General features: G+C 45.1%; 1 protein-coding gene and 1 long non-coding RNA gene across 7 annotated transcripts; one reads left to right on the top strand and one right to left on the bottom strand.

Moving 5' to 3' along the window:
- Positions 1–4,720: 4,720 nt before the first annotated feature.
- LOC135364590 (uncharacterized) lies at positions 4,721–11,126 on the bottom strand. The gene is made up of 3 exons (XR_010412021.1): positions 10,278–11,126; positions 5,636–5,798; positions 4,721–5,138 (listed from the first exon to the last, which is right to left on the bottom strand). It is a non-coding gene; the product is annotated as an uncharacterized LOC135364590 (long non-coding RNA).
- Positions 11,127–11,525: 399 nt separating this feature from the next.
- On the top strand, positions 11,526–23,831 carry ZNF789 (zinc finger protein 789). Of its 6 annotated transcripts, none has more exons than XM_045875760.3 (5): positions 11,526–11,711; positions 14,226–14,303; positions 18,921–19,047; positions 20,988–21,101; positions 22,355–23,831. In XM_045875760.3, the coding sequence occupies exons 2-5, from the start codon at positions 14,235–14,237 to the stop codon at positions 23,356–23,358; spliced, it is 1,314 nt and encodes a 437-aa protein (XP_045731716.1). In that variant the 5' UTR covers positions 11,526–11,711; positions 14,226–14,234; the 3' UTR covers positions 23,359–23,831. The 6 variants fall into 6 exon arrangements, with proteins under 6 accessions (XP_045731716.1, XP_045731717.1, XP_064449341.1 ...); XM_045875758.3 differs by having other exon boundaries at positions 11,556–11,733; XM_064593269.1 differs by lacking the exon at positions 11,526–11,711 and adding an exon at positions 13,885–14,126.
- Positions 23,832–25,359: the final 1,528 nt, after the last annotated feature.

The raw sequence follows: 25,359 nt of genomic DNA, 5'->3' as shown, positions 1-25,359 counted from the left end.
AAGACGACCACACGTGAAGGACAGGGGAGAGAAGGTCACTGGAAGCATTATGTGGCCCTGCAGTTTAAGGAAAAATCAGCAAAGTCCTAGGGGAATCTCGAGCCAATAGCAGGTGACAAAGAGTCTCATACCTTCCAGGGCTGGTCTGCCTTAGCATCCACCTGCACTCAGTCAGTGCCTGGGAGCAGCACCTAGGAGGCATGTGGTGAGGCAGTTAGGACCTCGAGCCAGTTGTTTCTGCAGCAAAGGCTCATAAGGCCATCCTCATGGCCACTACGTGAGGCTTAAGAGAATATCCCAATGGAGACTTAAGAGTATTAGTTTGTGGGGCACCTGGCTGGCTCAGTTGGTAGAGTGTGCAACTCTTGATCTCAGGGTTGTAAGTTCGAGCCCCACATTGGGTGGAGAGATTACTTAAGTAAATAAACTTTAAAAAAGAGCATTAATTTGTTAAAATATGATGACAGAGTGTGTGGAAAAATACGTAGGACAAATGACTATCAATTTAGGTAAGGCTATAGCCTCTAGGCCATGTTGGATTTTCATTGCTAAGAAGGCTTCATGGTATAGAATTATTGGCCTATCTCATGCAATTCTAGATGACTTTCCTCAAATGATGTATTTTCCTTAAAATCACACTGCAACTTGGCAGAACTGTGTTTTGGATCCAGGCATGTCTTCAGTGTGTTTGATGTCATATGTTTTAGAGAAAATACATAATCTCTACTTATCCCAGTTAAACTCCATTCTTGCTCTCTAATTCCAGGAATGAGTGAGGGCAGTGGGGTTATGAATGGTAAGAAGGAGGAACATAATTCTTGCCATCACGGCCCTTAGTAGCAAGTGACATAATAATTCTGCAGATTAGGACTCTAGGCTACCCCAGGAGTCTGCTGACAGTTCTGCTCTCCACGGTGGGAGGTCCAGAAGCAGGAACACAAGGATTCCCACCAGTTTGCTAGTTGTGCCAGCAGGCTGACCATAGAGGTATATGCATGGCGGTCCTCAGAAAGAGGACTACTGGACAGGAGGGAGAGTATTGACCTCTGGGGAATCTCCTAAACTCCAATCCCCCTCCCACCTCCAACCTGCAAGTGACCATGACTTTCAGCTTGTCCTGTCCAACTGCATCTGAAGGGAAAAGAGGATCAGGGTCTCAGTCTCGCCAGTAAATCTCTTCTGCAGCAGCACGTCCTAGGACCACAGTGATGTTTATGACACTTGGCATGCTGGCACACATCTTGAGTGGCAGTCCTGGGAGCTGCGCTCTGAACGCCTAGAGCTGAAGGCCACCGTGGGGAACGGTATCAAGCCTGGGGCGAGGCACTCTGTCGGACACGGACTCCCAAGTTCATCTGCAGCCACTTCAGGCCTAAAAACATACTAGTGGGCATCGGAGGCTGGGGTCAAAGGGGGCATGATCAAAACTTGGGGAATTCTCTCTGAGCTGGAAAGCCAGGGCTCATGGTTACACAAGCCCCAGAAAGAAACATGGCGCACTGAGGCCGATGTTTGAGAATGGCTTTTAGGGGTAAGGATAAGCAAAACGGTCCAGGGATTCAGGAAGCAAATTTCTGAACAATCCTTATGGAAAAGACTGGGCGTTTGAAGGCTGGGATAGGCAGAGGCTCACAGCTGACTTGGGACATGGGCTGCAAGGGTTTCGTACATGTGGAGCCAACGAGGGACCAAAGGGACAGAGCCTGTGGGTAAGGCCAAAGTAGTCAGTAGTTAGGAGTAAAACTGAGGGGCGCCTGGCTGGCTCAGTTAGTGGAGCGTGTGACTCTTGATCTCAGAGTCATGAGTTCGAGCCCCACGTTGGGTGTGGGAGCCTACTTTTAAAAAAGAATAAAACTGGGCACCTGGGTAACTCAGTTGGTTAAGCGACTGCCTTCAGCCCAGGTCATGATCCTGGAGTCCCGGGATCGAGTCCCGCGTCACGCTCCCTGCTCAGCAGGGAGTCTGCTTCTCCCTCTGACCTTCCTCCTTCTCATGCTCTCTGTCTCTCATTCTCTCTCTCTCAAATAAATAAATAAAATCTTTAAAAAAAAAAAAAGATAAAAATAAATAAATCACCAAGTTCAAGGAAGTGGGTCAAATTCTAGTAGGATCTAGGGGTACAAGGAAAAACCCAGGCTTTCCCTCCTACGAGTCTTTCTCCTGTGTGTTTCTTTTTTTTTTTTTTAAAGATTTTATTTTTATGTAATCTCCACACCCAACATAGGGCTCGAACTCACAACCCCAAGCTCAAGAGTCACATGCTCTACTGACTGAGCCAGCCAGGTGCCCCTCCTGTGTGTCTCCTTTTTTTTTTTTTTTTTTTTTTTAAGATTATTTATCTGAGAGAGAGAGCAGGGGGAGGGGAGAGGGAAAGACAGAATCTCAAGCAGACTCCCTGCTGAGCGCGGAGCCTGTCTTAGGGCTTAATCCCATGACCCTGAGATCGTGACCTGAGCTGAAATCAAAAGCCAGACATCCAAGTGCCCCATTGTGTCTCCTTTAATGCTCACACAAAACACTTCACTTCTGATCATTAAATGTATGGAGGTTCCCCCCCACACACCAAGCAATTCTGCAACACCAGCTGGGTGTCCTATAATTTTAACTCAATTCTGACACTATCTACCTAGAGCCTACAGGTTAAGGGCTCAGTCCCATAAGACGGCCCCCACCCTACTTCAGATGCCAGTCGCAAGGAGTAGGTCCCTAGGTTACCCACAACTTCTGTCCAATTTGGCTACAATTTGGAAGTTCCCACAACTTCCTCCTCAGGTTTATTTAATTTGCTAGAGCAGCTTACAGGATTCTGGGAAATACATTTACCAGTTTATTAAAAAAATATGATAAAGGATACAGATAAATAGCGAGATGAAGAGATACCCAGGGTGAGGTCTGGGAGGGTCCAGAGCACAGGAGCTTCGGTCCCTGTGGAGTTGGGATATGTTCACCCTGCTGCTGGTGTGGATGTGTTCATCAGCCTGGAAGCTCCCAAACTCATACTATTTGGTTTTTTTTTTTAATGGTTTATTTATTCCAGAATGAGAGAGAGAGAGCACAAGATTGCACTGGGGGGAGGGGCAGAGGGAGAGGGAGAGCATCTCAAGCAGACTCCCCACTGAACATGGAGCCCAATGCGGGGATCAATCCATGACCCTGAGATCATGACCGGAGCTGAAACCAAGAGCTGGATGCTCAACCGAGCGAGCCACCCAGGCACCCCACTATTGGGGTTTTATGGAGGCTTCCTCATATAGGTATGACCAATTATTAACTCCATTTCCAGCCCCTCTCCCCTCTCTGGAGAAGTGAGGGGCACGACTGAAAATTCCTAGCTTCTCATCATGGCCTTGGTCTTCCTGGTGACCATGTCCCAACCAGGAGCCATCTAGGAGCCCACCCAGAGTCACCTCAATAGAAAAAAAGATGCTCCTGGTGCTCTTACCATTAGGAATTTACAAGAGTTTTAAGAGTCCTGTGTCAGGGATGAAGTAAAAAAAAAATATTAGAACAAGAGATGCTCCTAGTGCTATTATCACTTAAGAATTTACAAGGGTTTTAGAAGCTCTGTGCTGGGAACTGGGGGCAGAGATCAATGCATATGTTTTCTATTATCTCACACCAGGAATGTCTAGTCTGTGGGTTGGCAGAGAGTCTGGATGAGGCTTTTGTTAAAGCTGCACATGATGGAATGAGATTCTTCCAGATTACACAAGAGAAATAACATAATGTATAGCCCAGCATAGACAGGAAGTGGCTGACAGGAACCACATAAGGGAGTCAGAACCCCAGAAAACTTGGTTTAAAGCTAGACACAATGTGCTCTGCCTAGTCTTAGAGATGAATTAGAGTAGAAGCAAAAAGCAGCAACAGGGACACAAGTCCTACCAAGGTGAGAGACAGGCCAGAAAACTGAGATCCTAAGACTCATTCAAGGACCGAATGGAGGAAGAGGAAGAGGATATAAACATCCCTAAGTTAATTTATAACCTCCCCATGATACGAGTATAAGTAGTCTTTTTCCCCTGCAGCTATATTCATGAATTCTAGAACTCATGTACAAAAATAAATAAGCAAACATAACAACGATAATAAAAAAAAAGCTCTGGGGGCGCCTGGGTGGCTCAGTTGGTTGGGCGACTGCCTTCGGCTCAGGTCATGATCCTGGAGTCCCTGGATCAAGTCCCGCATCAGGCTCCCTGCTTGGCAGGGAGTCTGCTTCTCCCTCTGACCCTCCCCCTTCTCATGTGCTCTCTCTCATTCTCTCTCAAATAAATAAAAAAAAAAAAAAAAAAAAAAAAGCTCTGAAAAAAGAGCAAATACATTTTTCTGTCGTTTATAAACACATACCATAGAGCCTTTCTAATTAAAACAGTGTAATATTGGCATATGAATAGATAGGCAAATGGAACAGAACAGAAAGTCCAGATATGGATCCAAGAATATGTAAAGATTTAGTGTACAATAAAAGCAGCATTTTATATCAACGGGGAAAGACATTTGTTTTAAACAAATGCTACCGGATAACTGTTTTGGAAAAAGGTTAAATTTAAATCCATAACTTCTACCACATACCAAGTTAAATTCCAAATAGATCAGAGATTTACGTATTAAGGAAGTAGAAGCAGAAGCAGCAACAGAAGAGGAGAATAGTGAGGAGAGGAAGGATGAGGAGGGTGGAGGGAGGAAGAAGAAGAAACCAAAAAACTGCTGAATTCATTTCTAATCTGGGCATAGAGAAATATTTCTAATGATGTCTCAAAATCCGAAATCCAAAATCCAAAATCTATACCCCAAGAGGAAAACATTCAAGTACAATTATGGACAGTTCACTCACAAAATACAAATGAAATTGTAAAAAAAAAAGAAAAAAAAATGCAGTGGAGTAAATTTAAAGATTGAATTGGCTTTATTGAATGATTCACAAATCAGCAGCATCCCATCCAATAGAATGGAGCCTCAGAGAGCTACAGAAGGAAAGGTTTTGAAAAGCAAAAAGGGTGTGGAACAAGGAAGTCATAAATGAAAAAAAAATCTTCTGGCAAGGTAACCTTCCTTTGGGAGACAAGAGAACTTATTAGGAGCATGGCTTCATTGGCGCTGACCAGAAAATTCCAGACTGACAGGTTAGGATTACATTCCTAGGGAAGGTCAAAAGTAATTAAGTCAGGTATTAAATCTTGGTATGGTGTCATGGGTTTAAGATAGAGAAACTGAAGGACTCCATAAAAATCTGCTTTCTTTGTTCCTTTTCCAGCTTCTATTCTTGCTCGGACCTGCACCCTCACCCCCCCACCCCCCTCTACACAGGCCTCAGAATGTCCTCCTTGTAAGGGACAAAGAGCTAATGATTTCTTTGGAATTGATAACATCTAAGGAAGGCCCAGGAGAGAATGACCAGAGGAAGCCGCTGTAGAGGCTGCTTTTAGGCAGACAGGTTTGAGCGATGGAATGTTGAAAGGGCCCACAGCAGCCCCTGGCTGAATACAAACAGGCCCCTCAGGTGACCCACCTCATAATATCCATAGGCCCTAACTTTCCAGTGGGCTACTTACAACTAGGCACAGTTACCAAAAAAGGGAAAGTGCCCTATGTGGCCATTACCTCCTCACCTTTCCCCTTTAAAAACAGCCCTCACCCACTGCCTCCTTGCAGACAGTCTCTGCTTTGCTGTCCTGCCCATTGTTCCCTTGGGGTGTATTCATAAACTTCTGTATCCTTTGTTCTGCCTCAGGTGAGTTCTTCCATGGCCCCACGACCGGCTTCCACCTGATCTTCGACCCACATTTGGGGTCCCCCTTCTGATCGGACAGACACCTCATTAGACACCATAGCCATTATATGCACATTCCAGACCATGGCACGAGACATGTGGACGCCAAGGCCCCCTGGCTCCAGGGAATAACACCTGGGCCTCCGTCTTTGTTCTGATCAGTTCCTAGATGCCCGAGGGGACACGTTCACCAGACCTCTGTACTCAGTAAAAACCCCCAGGCCCCGAACAAAAATGAGTCTCCCTCCTTTCCTTTCTGACTCTCCTGGACACACTGTATCTGCACTCTCTCTACACCTTCAGTAAACTCTGCTTTCACTTCCTGCTGGCTTGCATTTCATTTCTATCCTACATGCAGCCAGGGGCCCCCATGGCTGGTCCTGCAGGACCCCCTCTGAGTCCCCAGACCTGGCCTGCTGGCATCAGGTTTAACCCAAGTGACTCACTCCGTTTTGGGCCTGTTGTTTCTTCTTCTTCTTTTTTTAAATTTTCTTTATTTTAGAGAGAGAAAGAGAGCAAGCAGGGGGAGGGGCAGAGGGAAAGGGAGAGAATCTCAAGTAGACCCCGAGCTAAACACAGAGCCCGATGTAGGGCTCGATCTCATGACCCTGAGATCATGACCTGAGCCAAAATCAAGAGTCAGTCATTCAACCAACTGAGCCATCCAGGTGCCTCTGTTGCTTCTTTTAATTTTTTATTTTTTTAAATTAAAAAAAAATTTTTTTTAAAGATTTTATTTATGTCAGAGAGAGCACAAGCCAGTGAGGAGCAGCAGACAGAGCAGGCAGAGGGAGAAGCAGGGTCCCCACTGAGCAGGGAGCCCGACGTGGGACTCGATCCCAGGACCCTGAGATCATGACCTGAGCCGAAGGCAGCTGCTTAACTGACTGAGCCACCCAGGTGCCCCTCTGTTGCTTCTTTTTAATAGAATTTAAGTATATGAAAATTTTAAGTGCATTTGTAATAAAGGAAATGCATATTACAACTATACTGAGTTTCCTCTTCTGGCCATGATGCAGTTACTAAGACTAGACTGGCTGAACTCATTGTAAAAAACTATAAAACTAGACAGAACATATGAAAAAATGTTTCCGACTGGGGACACCAGGCAGTTCAGACCTGTGATCCCTGAAAAAACGCACCTTCTGTGCCACAGCTCAGGGGAGGAAGAGTCAAAACAGACCATAGCAGGCTCTCTAAGATGAGGACACAGAGATTTGAATTCAAGGAGGCAGAGGTAGCTGGGATTTGGGTAGCAGAATCCTAGGGAGCCAGAAGCTACACAGAGAAAATCTCTAGAAATTTCTATAACGGGTCCTCTTGAGTCGTTCCTAGTAGAATCATGCCAGGCAAAGAACGAACAGGAAACTGTAAGCTGAATAATTCTCAGAGGTCACACAGAGCTGGGAGATGCTCATGTCCTGACTGCCATAATTAGTGAAAGTATTAAACTAGCCCTAGAGGACGTCAAGATTTGCTCAAGCTTTCAAGCCAAGGTCAGCTCTTCTTGGGGTGAACTCATCTTTACAAAGCTTCAAAATAAGCCTTGAGTTAAGCTGATCTGAAAGTAATTTGAACTGTCTTAAAGAAAAAAAAAATTTATTCTGGTAAAATATATATAACATAAAATTTAACTTTTTAATCATTTGCGAGCAGACAGTTCAGTGGCATTAGGACATTCATATTGTGTGCAATGATCACCACAATCCATCTCCAGAACTTTTTTCATCTTTCCAAGCTGAAACTCTGTCCCCATTAAACATCAACTCTCCATTTCCCCCTCCCCTCAACCCTGGCAACCACCCTTGTACTCTCTGTCTCTATGAATTTGACTACTCTAGGTCTCTCACATAAGTGGAATCATACAATATTTGTCCTTGTCTGTCAGGCCTATTTCACTTAGCATCATCTACTCAAGGTTCATTCATGTTGTAGCATTTGTCAGAATTTCCTTCCTATTTAAAGCTGAAAAATATTCCATTCTATGGATATACCACAATTTGTTTATCGATTCATTTGTCCAGGACATTTGGCTTGCTTCTGCCTTTTGGCTGTTGTGAATAGGCTATTATGAACATGGGTGTACAAATATCTGTTTGAGTCACACTGCTTTCATTTCTTTGGGGTATTAACCCAGAGGAGGGATTTCTGGATCATATGGGTTCTAATGCTTTTAAAGGAAAACAACAAACTCTGACACTCAACGCAAAATTCATTAATGTCTAGCACTCAATCAAAAATCAATAGGTATGTAAAGTAGCAGGAAAATGTAATCCAAAACCAGGAAAATAATCAGTCAATAGAAACAGATCCAAAAAATGACAGACATTATGGAGTCGGGAGACAAGCTTTAAGTAGAGTGGAGTGCGGGGATCTCATGACCCTGAGATCATGACCTGGGCTGAGATCAAGAGTCGGGAATTGGATGCTTAACTGACTGAGCCACCCAGGTGCCCCAGGAGACTTGGACTTTAAAATAATTATGCTTGGGATGCCTGGGTGGCTCAGTCGGTTAAGCATCTGTCTTTGGCTCGGGTCATGATCCCAGGGTCCTGGGATTGAGCCCCACATGGGGCTCCCTGCTCACCTGGGATCCTGCTTCTCCCTCTCCCTCTCTGCCCCTCCCCTCTGCTTGTGCTCTCTCTCTCAAATAAATAAAATCTTTTAAAATAAAATAATTATGCTCAAGGACTTAAAAGAAACAAACATAACGGATGCCTGGGTGGCTCATTCAGTTAAGTGTCTGACTCTTGATTTCAGCTTACAACTTGAGATTGAGCCCCGAGTTGAGTGTGGAGCCTGCTTAATATTCTCTCTCTCCCTCTCCCTCTGCCCCTTCCTGCTCACACTCTCTCTCTTAAAAAAAAAAACCAAAAAAATAAAAATAAAAAACAGAACAAAAGAAACAAACATAAAACAAGAAACAAATATAATGAAATACAAGGTAATAAAAATAGAACTTCTAGAGATTAAAACACACACACACACCCCACACACAGGGGCACCTGGGTGGCTCAGTGGGTTAAGCGACTGCCTTCGGCTCAGGTCATGATCCCAGAGTCCTGGGATCAAGCCCTGCATTAGGCTCCCTGCTCAGCCAGGAGCCTGCTTCTCCCTCTCCCTCTGCCACCCCCCCCCCCACTTGTGATCTCTCTCTCTGTGTCAAATAAATAAATAAAATCTTTAAAGAAAATCTAAAAAAAACCCCAAACCAAATATCAGAAAGGATCAGTCAGCTTCAAGAGTAGCAGTGGAAACTATGGCTTATCAGATTTACAGTTAGTGATCTCCTCCCTGTAGTGGTCCTTATCTCAAGCACTGGGAGATTGAAGATTCTTCTTTTCCTTTCCCAGTGTTTTAGTACAGCTCTTTAGCCTCCTGCTCCGTGTAGCTTCAGCTACCAGTAAATATCCTGAGAAGGAAACTACCTCTGAATTTGAGGCCCCCAAGTTTCCAATGTTATCATGGCACAGTATAATTTTTCAAAAGTTCAACTGGTTTTTCCTGTATGAGATCAGCAGCCCTTTGCCTGAACCAAGCCCTAAATGCTTTTTTTTTTTTAAAGATTTTTATTTATTTGACAGAGAGAGAGACAGCGAGAGAGGGAACACAAGCAGGGAGAGTGTGAGAGGGAGAAGCAGGCTTCCCGCTGAGCAGTGAGCCCGAAGTGGGGCTCGATCCCAGGACCCCAGGATCATGACCTGAGCCAAAGGCAGATGCCCAACGACTGAGCCACCCAGGCGCCCCCAAGCCCTAAATACTTTGAGTAACATTTAAACGTGTAATATTTGAAATTTAACAGTGCCTGGAACATTGTAGGCCCTCAATAAATTTTCTTTTAAAGATTTTATTTATTTATTTGAGAAGAAGAGCAGGAGTGGGGAGAGAGACAGACTCCCTGCTGAGCAGGGAGCCCGACACAGGGCTGGATGCCAGGACCCTGGGATCATGACCTGAGCTGAAGGCAGACGCTTAACCGAGTGCGCCACCCAGGCGCCCCGACCCTCAATAAGTATTAATTGAATGAATTTCATTTTATTTCCTGATTCTCTTAATTGTCTTTCGGAAGTTCAAACTGCTGCAACACTGAGTCAATGAATATCTGCGTTCATCTAACAATGTTTAGAAAACTGAAGATTTTCTCCCTAATGCTTTAGGAACATTTACTGTGGCCTGGCATTGTTCTAAGCATTTTACATATATTAACTCATTTAATACAGTAGAAAACGAGCAGAAAGTGGCCCCTCTTCTCTGTATTTCCCCCTTACCTGTGGAGGGATATATTCCAAGACCCTCAGTTGATGCCTGAAACTGTGGATAGTACCAAACCTTACATATACTATACTTTTTCCTATACTTACACATTTACGATAGAGTTTCACTTATAAATTAGGTACGGTAAGAGATTAACAACAATAATAAAATAGAACAATTATAACAATACACTGTAATAAAAGTTATGTGAATGTGGTCTCTCTTTCAAAATAGCTTATTGTACTGTACTCACCCTTCTTCTTGTGATGATGTGAGATGATAAAATGCCTATGCGATGAGATGAAGTGAGATGAATAATGGAGGCATTGTGAGGTAGCCTCCGGCTACTATTGACCTTCTCAGGATATGTCAGCAGGAGGATCATCTGCTTCTGGACCATGACTGACCTTGGGTAACTGAAACTGTGGAAGGCAAAACAGAGGATAAGGGGGTGCTACACCTCAGAACAACCCTATAAAATTCATAGTCCTAGTCTCCTCATTTTACATGTATGGAAACTAACATACAGAAGAGTGAACTAGTTCGTCCCAGGTCAAACAACTAGTATGATACTGGTAAAACAAACACCCTATCCCTCTCTCTGCCTCTCCTTCTTTCTCTGTTTCTAGTGTTTTGGCCCATGGAAATCAAGACTTAAAGGGAGATTTCACGTAAGTGTTTTTCTTAACCTGTTACTTTTTTTTTCTTTGCTAAACATGGAATCCCATCAAATCCTCCTATCGGGGGGCGCCTGGGTGGCTCAGTCGTTCAGCGTCTGCCTTCGGCTCAGGTCATGATCCCAGGGTCCTGGGATCGAGCCCCGCATCGGGCTCCCTGCTCGGCGGGAAGCCTGCTTCTCCCTCTCCCACTCCCCCTGCTTGTGTTCCCTCTCTCGCTGTCTCTCTCTGTCAAATAAATAAAATCTTAAAACAAACAAACAAATCCTCCTATCAATTACAACTAATTGCCACTGATAACTAGTCCTATGTTGCTTTGTTTAAATAGCATTCATGTAATTTCTGAATAACATAGCTTCAGATAAATACCTATTTTTCATATTTTTATGTTAAGTAACACAGATATGTGTAATCATTCATTATATTCAACGTATTATGTTACTCGTCTGGTAGGACTGCGTCCCGGGTTAGCTCTCTAAAAAGTTGGTCACTCCACACTCAAAAGAGGAGCTTTTGAAAAATACCCAGTTGCACGAGGGCCCCCTCCTAGAAATTCTGATCCAACTGGTGTGGAAAACGAGCGCCTGGGTGGCACAGTTTTTAAAGCCTTCAGGTGATTTTTACTGGAGATTCCGCCCTGCTCGGCTGGGCGGGAACCGGCCGGGGCGGGGCCTGGGAGTCACGTGGCCCAGGCGGCGCCCTCTGCGGCCGTTGATTGGCCCCGACCTGAGCGGCGGGGGCGTGGGACGGGAGGCTGCCGCCCTCCTAACCCGACCAAAGAGTTCCGAAGCCTCCGCGCTTCCTAGAAGGTACGCGGGCGGAGACGCTGGGCTCCGCGCGCGCCAGTGAGGGCCGGCGAGTGGCGGGGATTTCTTCCGCGTTCGCGCCCTCGGGTAGCGGGTGGTCATTGGAGGGGCGCGGACCGCAGCGCGGGTCGGGCTGGGAGCCTCGAGAGGGGAGCCCGGCCCCTAGGGCCGCAGCAGGTGGACACTGAGGACTTCCTGGAGGAGGTGGCGCGGCGGAGGGTTGGAGGTGCGGAGCGGGTGTGGGGAGAGAGGAGCTAGTGTGATGGGAGGGGTGGCTGGCGCGGGCGAAGCCCCGGCGGCCCCGCCGCGGCAGGTGTCCGGGTTCGAGAGACCCTCAGGGGAGGTCGTCGGGCATTTACGGGGCGTCTTCCCGAAGATGTCAACTTGTGACTATTTTCCGTGGTGTCAGGTCTTCAGCAGGAAGGAAGAACAAGTCCGATGAATGAATAGCTGGTGAATACTGTGGTTTGGTTTGGTTGTAGGGGAAAAGGAGATGTGATTGAACGTTGCAGGAGTTCAGGTTATAGTGGAGGGGCGTTTTAGATTCTGACTTCCAAATGCACCGTGCTCACGGTAGACAGTAGAGTTTAGATAATGAAAGCGTTGAGGTCCCTTCCCCAATCTCGAAGCCCTTGGTCAGGACATTTTTTGGAGTGCCTCCTTGCTTAAAAGACAGAGCATCTTCCAAATAATGTTTTTAGGGAACGTGAATGGTTCGAGAGACTTTCTTACAAACGCACTCACAGAAAGCAAGGTTCGCCTGTGGCCAGAAAAAGCACAAGAAAAAAATGAAAATCACCTGTATCCCATCACTTGTGTACTTCCCGAGAGTAACGATGTTGAGTTTATAATGATCCAGAAAAACCAAAGTGGAGACCACAGTTTGGGTACACCCTTAGGCCAACCACCCTTAGCTGTGGAATCAAAACTTGAACTGTCCTAATTTCCCAAAATGCTGACTCTTCTTCTGGGAAACTTAAGCTGTCTTCATGTCATGGTGACCTTGTAGCTTCCTGGCCAATCAGCTAAAAACAAGTAAACTTGTGCAGTGCTTCTATTCTAAAAGGGTTGTAAGTTTCTAGTAAACAGTCACAGTAGAAAACAAGGTATTTCCTCATTTCGTGTGTAGTGGCGGAGAAATAACTTTCTTTCTCCGTTCTTAGCTGAGATCCCGGCAATAAAAGATTAAGAGAAAAACAAATTTATTAACATGTATAGGTGGGAAATACCCACGGAAAAATGAATAACTCCTGGAGTGGCTTAGAATTCGGGCTTAAATACCCTCTTAATAGGGAAAGGGGAGAGAGGATGTAGGCCTCTTAGAGGAGAGTAAATGAGTTTTAGGAAAGATAACTGGGTCCTTAGAAGAGCAGACAGGAGGTCCGATGGTTTAGGATAGTTTGGGTGTGGTGTCAACATCTAGTCTCATCTCCTGGGAGGGGAATTTATGACAATTGAGTTCCTTTTCAATGATCGGTCTTTAGGCAGATAAGGGGAGCTCAGAGAAAGCCTTTCTCTGTGTTTGCCACTTTTCAAGTGCCCACAGCTCAAACTGATCATGGGGTGGCATATTCTGCTACCCCTCACGCCTTATGAACTAAGCTGTGGCTGCTGAGAGCTCAGCCTCTTCATGCTTTTGGTTTTGAAGTCTTGTTTGCTGTGTTTCTCAATAAATATGCATATCAAGTCAAGCTCTCTGAACAGTCTTTTGACAACGATTGCTTCTGTGTCTATAATAGGTAGCCTGAAATCTTTAACTGCCCTAAAGTCATTTTTATACTCTCTGAGCTGATCCTGTAGGATGTAGAAATACATGACCACCACCCCACCCCACCCCCAAACGAGAACAAACAAAGGCTCTTCATTCAGATCCTGCTATATAGCAAGGGTGTGAGTCACCATTGCTTGTTTGGCAGAGACCCAAAGGCAGGCAGGGGTAAGCCTTATGGTGGGGAGAAAAAGGAAGCTCAGATGTGCCCAGTTTGGAGGTTAAATAAATAGAAGCAGAACATCCTATGTGGTTGGGTAGGGGAGTGTATTTGGCTTTCTCTGCTGGTCCTAAATTGTAGGAAGGAAGTCAGAATTAAGTATAAGTTGGCCGTTATTGACCCGATATTGGTTTGGGGCTGATTGCCGAATGGGGTGTGATTTGGATTCTGGGCTGGTTGCTGCAGGTTGTGGGCCAGAGTTCTATTCTTATCTATGGTCTTGTCCCTTTGTGTATGCAGTCTTTCAATGAGGTGCTACAGAACATATTCTAGGGAGAAGGGGAGGGCAGGGCCCTGGGATAAAGCTTTGGAAATTGAGCCAACTTCAGAAGTTCCTAAAAAAGACTATTCTTTTTTTTTTTTTTTTAAGATTTTATTTATTTATTTGACAGAGAGGACACAGCGAGAGAGGGAACACAAGCAGGGGGAGTGGAAGAGGGAGAAGCAGGCTCCCCACGGAGCAGGGAGCGCCATGCGGGGCTTGATCCCAGGACCCTGGGATCATGACCTGAGCCGAAGGCAGACACTTAACGACTGAGCCACCCAGGCGCCCCTAAAAAAGACTATTCTAGCAGCTGCTTTCATTTTTTCCCATTTCAGCACCGAACACCGTGACTGTATATTAGCTCAGGTGTGTTGGCCCTGTTGGAATTCCCTGTCCGAGGGCTGCCTGGTGAGAGAGGCTTAAATTGGGACTGGCCTTTACTCATTATCTTTTTTCCTCCTTCAGTCAAGCCTCATGGCGGCAATCCTGCCCCATCTCGGAGACCAGGACTTGGAAGCTGTATTCCTGACAGCTGGGTGGAAGGTGAGCTGGGCTCCTCCTCCCCTTCCTCAGGGTAGTCCTGCAGCCAGGCAATGGCTTTGACTCCTTTGTTCAGGTTGAGCCATCTTTATTAATTTGGGGATTTTTTTCCTTCTTGGAAAGTGTGCTGTTAAAGAGCTTGAACTCTGGGATCAGACAGGTTCAAATCCAGGCTTTGTTGTAGATGTTTTACCTTCAGCAAGTTACATAAGGTCCCTGGGCCTCAGTTTACTTATCTGTAAAGGGGATGATACCACCTATGGTAAAGAGTTGTGAATTAAGTGAGGCACTTGGTGAAATAGGTAAATAATACTTTACATAGTATCTAGTTCTATTTTAAGCACTCTCCAATTTTAGATATTGTTACCATAGTTGTTCATTATTTCTGTCAGTGAGTGTTACTATGTACCAGATACTATCCTTTGTGCGGGGGAGATAAACTCTCTCTAAAGGAGTTTACAGGGTTGTTGGTTTTTTGTTTTGTTTTTTTTTTAAGTAGATATGTAAACAGACTCTTGCATTACAGGGATAAATTCTGCTCTGGGAGTACTAAAGGGTATAAGGGAAGCTTAGTTATTGAATTTGCAACATTATGGAGGTTGATTCTAAAAAGTTGCATTTAAAAGTAAGGAGACAAGTTAGGAAGCCATCCTAACAATTTTGAAAGAAAGGTGGGACAGGAGGGAGGCAAGTTGAGTTACTGCAGTTTGACTGCCTTGCTCCAGCATGTCTTCACTTTCTGCGGAGTCCCGAAGCTCTGCCAAGTAGGTGGGAGCAGGGATGCCCTAGAGCAGTTGCAGAGGTGTGATGAGGCTTAAACCAGACAGTGGCTTACGCAGCGACTGGAAGTGTGTGTAGTTTTCTCCTGGGAGCTGGTCCCGTAAGGGAAGGATAGAGAACAGAAACCAGAGGGGAAGGCAGGCACAGGAATGTCTTTTTAAAGATAGGAGAGGTTTTGGGGCACCTGGGTGGCTCAGTTGGTTGAGCTTCTGCCTTCGGCTCACATCATGATCCCAGGGTCCTGGGATCGAGTTCTGGGATCAAGTCCTGCATCAGTCTCCCTGTGCAGTAGAGAGCCTGCTTCTCCCTCTGCCTCTGCCACTTCCCCTGGCTCGTGCTCTATCTCAAATAAATAAATTCGTAAAAAAAAAAAAAAAAAAAGGAGAGGTTTTGGCATTTTTGCTGATGAAGGGGAAGGAGGGAGGGGAGAAGTGAGTGTTTAGGAAAAACACTCCATGTTTCTCTGCTTTCTACTTTCTTTCTTTTTTTTTTTTTTAAAGATTTTATTTATTTATTCATGAGAGACAGACAGGCAGAGGGAGAAGCAGGCTCCCCGTGGAGCAGGGAGCCCGATGCGGGACTCGATCCCAGGACCCTGGGATCATGACCTGAGCCGAAGGCAGACGCTTAACCAACTGAGCCACCCAGGCGTCCCTCTGCTTTCTACTTTCATGCCACACTTCACTTCGGGCACCAAACATGTTGGGGTTTGTCCCACACATCAGGGAATTCTGTGACACCAGTGGGGTGGGGTGGGGCTGCAATTTAACTCAGTTTTGACACTTTCTACCTGGAGTTAGCATCAGACCCCACAGGGTAAGGGCTCAGTCCCCCAAGACTGCCCCTCCCCCACTTCTGCCACCAGCCAATTGCGAGTCCATGTTGTCACTTGTGCCTTGACTGGCTATATATTTGGAGGTTCCCATGACCCCCTCTGCGGGTTCGATTAATTTGCTTAGAGTGGCTCAGAGAACTCAAGAACACAGTTTACTCTTACTAGATTTTACTAGGTTTATTATAAAAGGCTATAACTCAGGAACAGCCAGACAGAAGAGGGGTTCAGAGCTTCTGTGTTCTGAGTGTGCCATGCTCCCGGCCCTCCACACAGTCGTTAGCCCTGAAGCTGTCCGAACCCTATCCTTTTGGGCTTTTATAGAGGCTCATTACATGGGCTTGATTGAGTAAATCATTGCCCTTTCGTGACTGATTCAACCTCCAGCCCCTCTCCCTCCTCCGAATTGGGGGGTTCAAACCCTCTAATCACATGGTTGGTTCCCTTGGCAACCAGCCTGCCATCCTTGGGGCCTTTCCAAAGATCACCTCATTAACATAAACTCAGGTGTGGTGAAAGGAATTTGTGATGAGTAAGGAGACACTCCTTTCTCTTTCATGACTCGAGCTATTTCAGAAACCAAGGACAGAAGGCCAAATATGAAGAGATGCTCCTGCTCTTATCCCTTAGGAATTCCAAGAGTTTTAGGAGCTCTGTGCTGGAAATGAGGATGAAGATTAAATATATATATATATTTTAAAGATTTTATTTATTAGAGCATGCACACGAGGGGAGAGGAGAGGCAGGGGGAGAGGAAGAGGGTGAGAAGCATACTCCCCGCTCAGCAGGGAGCCTGGCTCTATCCCAGGATCCTAAGGTCATGACCTGAGCCGAAGGCAGACGGTTAACCGGTTAACCGACTGAGCCACCTGGGTGCCCCTAAGGATATATCACGGTATCACAGGGGAAAGAGAGTAAAGATATGGAAGAGTCCTTGTCATTGGATTAAGACCCTGGGGGGGAGACACAAGGGAATGGAAGCAGAGGCAGAGGGGGAGGGATTGCTAGAAGGACAGCTTCTTTCCCTGAGGGAAAAGAGAGAGGGATGAGTGAGAACATAGGTAATGCCTGGCGGGGATGGTGGGGAAGTGAGAGGAATTAGGGAGCATGTGCTCTGTGGGCTCTTTCCTGGGACATAACCGGCAGTGACTTCTGGAAGGGAGTGGTGAGGTGAAACACATGCCCTCCTAGCCCCTCTGAGTACCTCCCACTGGATCGTTACCGTGTTGACTCCAACTTTCCCCCTGGACGGTCGGTTCCCCAAGTGGGACCAGGCCTGCTATAGAATCATACAGATTGTGCAGGTAGCAACTCCAGGGGACCCATTCACACAGCTGTGATGTAAATGGTGTCCTGTAGGTCTGAGCAGTGCACAGCCTGAACGGTTATATCCTGTGGCCTCAGCAGGAGCTGGACCCCTTGTTGCTGGCCTATGGCTTGAAAGCTAGCAACTATTGGTGCCCAGTGTTTCTTGAAAGAATGAGGGTGGTAAAGGTACAGAAGACCCTGGGGAGGAATGGGAGGGTGAGAGTTTGGGGCAACATTAAAGGCCATATGATTGAATGTATAGAGATTACTCTGTGGGAGATTAAGCCATTTTATTCCCCAGCGCTTGCTTACGCTCACGTAGCATCTGAGAATGTCAGCTGAGGAGACCCACAGGACAGCTCTGGTAAAAGGAGGGACGTTTGGGGGGCGCCTGGGTGGCTCAGTTGGTTAAGCGACTGCCTTCGGCTCAGGTCATGATCCTGGAGTCCTGGATCAAGTCTCGCATCAGGCTCCCTGCTCGGCAGGGAGTCTGCTTCTCCCTCTGACCCTCCCCCCTCTCATGTGCTCACTCTCTCTCATTCTCTCTCAAATAAATAAATAAAATCTTTAAAAAAAAAAAAAAAAAAAAGGAGGGACGTTTGGGATGGTGGTAGGAGGGAGCTCGAAATGGTAACTCTGGAAGTCAGGCTCGGTAGGGAGGAAAGAAGCGCCCTGTAATTTGGGAATTCTGGTATCTGTTTCCTGAGGGGTGGTGGTGGCATTTCCTATTACTGATCGCCTTTTCCCTGCTCAGATAGCCCCTCAGGCCACACAGTTTCTCCTAAGGGAAGGGAGTGTGGTGGGCAGACAGCGGGCCTCTGCTCCAAGGGCTGCAGTACTCTATTCTCTGCCCACTTGAGCTGAACACAATTGCAAATGGAAACTTCTGCTGTATGTATTGTACTGAACAGTCTCTGTTTGCCCACCTTTGATGTATGCTTCACCCTCCCTCACTTTGGTCTGTGCCCTCAGAGGCTGACCTTCATACGCCATCAGTGGGTTCTCTTGCCCTCTGGCTTCCAGTTGGCTTTTGGCAATGGGGTGGAGAGGGTCAGGGGACCAGAAACCTGGAGGAAAGCAGTATTGGGTTTTATTCCCACGGCTCCCTACCTGCCGGGCCATGGGATGACAGTGACCACATGGCCCCAGTCTTGCTTCCTCTCCAACAACTTTCTGGATTCCAATAACCCCTCCCCTACCTTCTTCCCCCCTTCAGACATGGTGGGTGATTGTTCCCCATGAGAGCCAGCCTTGTTGGTTTCCATGAAGCACCTTCCTTTGTGAATAGCCTGTGTGCTAACTTATCTTCAGTGACCTCCTTGAATGCGCCATCTCTTTCCTAGGAGACCCGGGGCAGAAACATATTCCGTGTTAAAGGTAGTATTGTATAAGAGTGGGGTCAGCAAACTGACCTGGACCTGGTAATCAAGTTTTACTGGAACACAGCCGTGCCCATTCACTTACCCGTTGTTCCTGGCTGCTTTTGTGCAGAATAATCATAGCAGAGACCAAATCGCCTGGGAAGCCTGAAATATTTACCATCTGGCCCTTTACAGAAAAAGTTTGTCTACTCTGTAGTAGAGAAGAAAGAATGAACTTGGCCGAGTCACTTGACCACCTCAAACCTCACCTGTAGAATAATAGTGATAGCTCACAAAGTTACTGTAAGAACTGAGCCTATAATCAGTCTCTGTTTTCAGGAGTTGCTGTCCTTTGAGGATGTGGCTATGTACTTCACCAGAGAAGAGTGGAACAAACTTGAGCGGGCTCAGAAGGACCTCTACAGAGATGTGATGCTGGAGAATTACAGAAACATGATCTTGTTGGGTAATGACGTGGCTTGAAGATTTGGCTCTGAGTGTCTACACAAGTCCTCAGTCCCTTACGTGCAATTTCAAAATCAGAGAAACTCCGAAAACTAGTTTTTTCCCCATAATTCATTTAGCGGCAAGACCCAACTTGTGAAGTCCTCAGGTGGTAAAACCTGATCTCTTCCTACAAGAAGCTATGTCTCATCCCTATTTTTCCCAGTTGGTCTTTGTTTTTGTTTTTCCCACTTGGTCTTTGTATCTATCTATTTAGCATCAGAAATATCAGTGTGTTTGAATAAGGGTACATCTCCAACCCCTGCTGGGGGCGGGACGTAATAGAAAATATACACACCAAGTTGCCTTTCTAAAATCTGGAAAAAATTCTGAATCCTGAAACACGTCTGGCCTCAAGGTTTTCAAATAAGGGATTGTGCACAAAGAATAGTTTCCTTTTGTTTTAGAGGTCAGAGATGCTAAAACTCCCCACCCCGATCCACATCCTCCACATCTGTAAGACCTGTATGAGCTGAAAAGATTATGGCTGATTTGGATTCCAAAGGTTAGCTTCTTTTTCTCTGTCTTCTCTCTGGAAATGGGTTCCTTCCTTGTTGGCAGCATCACCAGGTATCCAGGAAACGACTCTTAACTGACTTCATTTCTGAACCTTCACTGCTTCTCTCCTCGGGGAGCCTGCCTTTGTCTTATTCCAGTGCAGAGTCTTCTCCTGTGGGTGTTTCTTCCACAGATAGCTTGCTTTCTGGGGCCACAGCTTTGACCCCCACATTGACAGTCTTGCCACAGCCTTGACCACCTCTTTTGGGATTGTCCGCCCACCTCTGGAGTTTCTGATGTCTGTTTTCCTTATGAAAGCATTACAAGAGCAGCCTTGAATACATAGAAGGTACAGGAAATTATGACAGGGAGGGGAGAACATTCAGGGATAACACTTCATATTTTGGAGTAGTTCCTTCTAGTTTTTCTCCCCCTTAAAAAATGTGGCTGAACATATTCTTCATATAATTCTGTAATTCCTTTAAATCTTAACATTACAATATCAGCATTTTCCCTATGCTATTAAAAGCCCCCATAAATATAGTAAATGACCATAATGTAATTCTATTGTATGATCTATAATATTTAATCATTTTCCCATTTGGGGATATTTAGTTTGGCTTTTTTTGTTGTTGTTGGCTTGCTTATGGATTTATCATTTTCTATATTCTAATGTTTTAATGGATGTTTCTGACCATAAATCCTTATATAAATTTCTGACTATTCCCCAAGATACAGAATTTTGGTGTTAAAGGGTATGGGTACTTTCAAGTCTCTTTGTATTACCCAATGACTTTTCAATAACAGAGTAGGAAATAAAAATCCTCTGCAGGCCCACTGCCCAGAAATGATCCCCGTTAATGTTTTCTTGGACTTTTTATTCGTCTTTTCATATATATGTATACTTCTGTACATTTACACCCACATGCATAGTTTTTAAGAACAAAATTTGGATCGTACTTCACATGAGTTTTGCATTCGGCTTTATAATAATACATAGGGAACATTTTCCCATTTTAATATTCTTGAACACATGGATTTTTAGTATCTGCCGAATACTTTTGCCTTCACTGCATTCAAATGCTATGCTGTAGACATTGCCCTGTTGATGTTTACTTTATTTCCAGCTGTGCACTGGTACAACTCTGCTGAACGGCTCTGGTCCATTCATCTTGGTCCTAATTGTTCCATAGACTCTAAGAGTGAAATTACCACATCTAAGGCTGTGATGATTGTTGAAGCTTTCCATAAAGATTGTCAGATTGTGCCAAATTCTATTCCCACCAGCCCTTTTGATTATTGTCCTTATCTGTTTGCCACTGTAGACCCAAGGGGGTTAAGCTGAGGTCTAGGACATCTCTCCATAACTCACTAACCACATCCCATTTACTTCTCCATGAGTAGGATTTCAGTTTCCCAAACCTGAGGTGATCTGCCTGCTGGAGCAGTGGGAAGAACCATGGATCCTGGATCTACCAAGAGCCGGGACTAGGAAGGCTTCCAGTAGTGCTTGCCCAGGTGGGTGAGGAGAAGGCCCAGTTGAGTGGAAATCCTGAGGAGGCAGGAAAGCCACATTAATGAAGCCCCTTGTGTTGCCCCAGAGACTGAGCCAGGGGTTTGGTGTATCTCCTCCCACTTTTTCATCCCTGCTGCCCTCTGAAGGTAGTATGTGTGACCATTAGCCCCATTTTCCAGATGAAGAAACTAAAAGATTCAGGGGCGCCTGGCTGGCTCGGTTGGTGGAGTGTGCGAATCTTGATCTTGGGGTCATGAGTTTGAGCCCCACGTTGGGTGTAGATTACTTAAAAATGAATAAATAAACTTTGAAAAGATTCAGGTATCTGTCACACAGATTAATAGTTGGGATTCGATTTCAAGTCTGCAAAGCTCAGCCTCATTCCATTGCAGTAGAATGCTTCTCTGAAGCAGCCGGTCTGACAGTTCTTATGTCAAACTAGATATTCCTTATTTTACCCTCGTTACTTATCCTTCCTCTCTATTTTCTCTTGTTCCTTTGCTTTCATTTTGTTTTTCATAGTCCCACAGTGTTTCTTGATGTACCTGCTTTTTCCTGCTATGTCCTGATCGCTGCTTCTACCTTATTCCATATCCTCTGCTCCAGAGTTTATCAACCTCTGCTCTATTGACATTCTGGGCTGGATAATTCTTCACTGTGGGGAGCTGTCCTGTGTATTGTAGGATGTTTAGCTCTACCCACTAGATTTGAGTAGCACCACCCCAGTTGTGACCACCAAAGATGTCTCCAGACATTGCCAACTGTCCCCCAGGAGGCAGAATCACCCCTGGTTGAGAACCACTGCTGTATTCCCTTGGCTTTTTTACCTACTTCTATCTGGTTCCTTTCCTATTCTATCTTACACTCCCCATTTTAAGGAGTTGTTTCTCCCAGAACTATTGAAAACCTGCTTATCGACAAAGTAGAAGATGTTCCCTCTCCTACATTACGTCACACTACTGAGTACCCAGAGTAAGTTATTTTTCCAGTAGTCGTGATGGGTTTGTTCGATTCTCCCTTCTCTGGCACACACTTGTGCATTTTTCTGTCAGCTAGTTGATGTCCAGAACTTTTTCTGCTATTGAAGCTGGGAGCCCTGTGAAAATCAGAGTTTTGGCCTCTTTAGCCTGATGACGTAACGAAGCGGGCACTTCTTAGCTTCATTTGAGTGTCTGGTAGCACACACAGCTGGCTGCTTTTTTTTTTCCTTCTGTGGTGCACAGGTCATTTCTGTGTTTTCTTTTTATTTGGTTAGGCTCTGAAGCCAGATGCAAGACGAAAAAGCCAACTCCAAAGCAGAAAATTTCTGAAGATTTAGAGTTGTCAGTGGTAAAGCAGACAACGGCCAAGAGATCTGCAGAAAGGTCACATAAATGTAATGAATTGGTGGACGTTTACAGACTTGCATTCCCCACTCTTGGTGATGAATGCCACAAGGACTTCCTTCAAAACCTCCACCTTACTCAAGATCGGAGTGCCCAAATAAGGAAGAAGCAGGGCAAATGTGAGGAGTATGGAAAACCTTTCAATCAGAGATCGTTGCTTTTGCGGCATAAGCAAATTCTTACAAACGCAAAATCTCATGAATGCAGTGAATGTGGAAGAGTCTTCAGGCGTCAGGCAAATTTCATTCGACATCAAAGAATTCACACATCAGAGGATCCCTTTGAATGCGACATATGCGGGCAAGCCTTCAAACATAAGTCTACTCTTCTTGTCCATAAACAGTGTCACCCTCAAAAAAAGCCATATAAGTGTCATGACTGTGGAAAATTTTTCCGTCAGATGGCATATCTTATTGAACATAAAAGGATCCATACCAAAGAAAAGCCCTATAAATGTAGTGAGTGCGAAAGAACGTTTAGTCAGAATTCAACCCTTATTCGACATCAGTTAACCCACAGTGGAGAAAAACCCCATAAATGTCACGAATGTGGAAAGGCCTTTGGTCGGCATTCGACCCTTCTGAGCCATCAACAGATTCATACTAAACAAAACACTCACAAATGCAGCGAATGTGGAGAGTCCTTTAGCCGGAATGTGGATCTCATTCAGCATCAAAGAACCCATACCAAGGAGGAATTCTTTGAATGTAGAGAATGTGGAAAAACTTTTAGTTTTAAGGCAAATCTTCATCGCCATGAGGTCATTCATACTGGAGAGAGACCCTACAGATGTGACAAATGTGGAAAATCTTTCATCTGGCGCACAAGCTTTATTAAGCATCAGGGTACTCACAGAGAACGGATATCAATGTGATACTAACTGGAAAAAGACCATTTAAAGACCAGAACTTACCACTCTTGTAATTATGTGTAACTTCATTGTTTTATAAAAATTAATAAACAGGAATTGAAATGGTTTTGCTGTGGGGACCCTCTTTTTGTAGCTAACCTTCTTGCTGGAGTCAAGAATTAATAGAACATGTAATAGTCTGTCATGTTCAGTCTCCGTTGAGCTCCTCATACCTTCATTGTCCCAAGTCCAGGCGGAAGGGAGGCATAAAAACTTTGTGGTTCCCTAGGCTGGAGACCATTTGATGGATTATGAACGATGTAGGAATACTTTTCTTATTTCCTGTATAACTGGGGGGAAAACGTTTTTAAGTCAAAGAAAGGTGTAAAAAGATACTTTTCTTGGTTTTATGTAGAAAAATTACCTGATACTACATTGACTTTTTAAAAGTAAAATAAGGGCTACTCACAAGTAACTCGTGAGATATTAAGAATCACTAAAATTTGGGCACCTGGCTGAGGCGTTGTGAGTTCAAGCCCCACTTTGGGTGTGGAGCCTGCTTTAAAAAAATTACTAAAATGTACCCAGAAACTAAAATTAGCGTGCTACTAGATTTCTATTCAGAGTTCTAAGTCAACTGTTAATAGTTGGCCTGCCTGCCCTCTGCTTACTCCCTCTTTTGGGCTTCATCTGAGTTGCACCGTGTGTCTCTTGGCCTGCAGGCTTTTTCTAAAACCACAAAAGGCCACTGCTCTGTAGGGTAACTACATTGTGTGAGCAGGCCTCAGCTAATGCTTGATGGGAATTTCACAAATAGGATCCTCTCCCCTTGGGTGGAATATCTCTGAAACATGTATTTTACACTTGTTTTCGGTTTTGCCATGGGATTATGCATTCACTCACCTTGGCAGCTGCTTTATTAGCGGTCTTCCCTGCTCTGTCTCTTCTATACTCCCCTCCCAGTGTTTCAACACTTCTCCCCACAAGTGAGTTGCTTGCGTTCAGAAAGTGTCGACTGTAGTCCTCGAGGAGCCCTAGGTTACATAGGTTGAGCTGACCATATGACTCTTCCCTACAGCTCACCAATACAAGAAACCCATTTGAAATTCTAATATCCTAAGCATCATCCTAGGTCTGCAATATAAACTATTTGGACGCTCTCCTATAAATCCCCTCTAGTTTCTTCTTGGTTTTATTTTCTTGCTCCTACCAATTCCATGACTTCTCACCCAACATATAAAAACAAAGATCTATTGAGAAAAAGGAAGTGGCACCTCAGAAAATTAAGGAATCTTGAGCCTTGCAGGAGGAAAATAGTAATAGACTGTATATTGGGTTCAAAAAGCAGTAATTTTGTACTGGTCGGCATGAATTGGCTAGAAGAACCTAAACAAAGTTGACTTCTGACTGAGGGGGAAATAAGCCAGTGAGAGATAAGTCCCACTTAAAACAACCTAGGGAGATGGGGACCTATGAAAAGTGCTTCCCTCCACTGCTAAGTGGAAGCCATAAAGCTCCCTAATAAAGCAAGCAATCAATCAATCAAGTGCCTGGTAGGCTCAATTGGTGGAGCATCTGACTCTTGATCTTAGGGTTGCAAGTCCGAGGCCCATGTTGGGTATAGAGATTACTTAAAATCTTTAAAAAGAAATACATACATACATTTAAAAAAATGGCACTTTGGTTTCCTGATGGCAGCTCTCCATTGCATGGATGAGAACTGATTTGGAAATCCGCAATCTGGTCTGGGGAGTCTGTTACAGGCATACACTCAGCTATGGGAGAACTAGAGGCATGCCCTAAAGGCTATTCTTGGGCTGTGGCCAAGAGCTAAACTAAGCCATACAGTCTGGCAAGTGGGCCTTGGACAATTAAAAATAATCATCAAAGTGGGGAGCCCAATTATGATAAGCCCTTTGCCCACCAGAATAATCAGGGTGGATTCTGAAGATAACAGACGTTCTAGGCGAACCACTTGAAGTGGGCAATGTGGATATGTGGGCATCCACGATGAGTGGCCACGGA

This window comes from Mirounga angustirostris, unplaced genomic scaffold (assembly GCF_029215605.1).
Source record: "Mirounga angustirostris isolate CCGP_5_RB_7025 unplaced genomic scaffold, mMirAng1.0.hap1 SCAF_5, whole genome shotgun sequence".
Classification (NCBI taxonomy): domain Eukaryota; kingdom Metazoa; phylum Chordata; class Mammalia; order Carnivora; family Phocidae; genus Mirounga; species Mirounga angustirostris.
The sequence above is the reverse complement of the archived record's forward strand: the minus strand, read 5'-3'. Positions and strand labels throughout refer to the sequence as shown.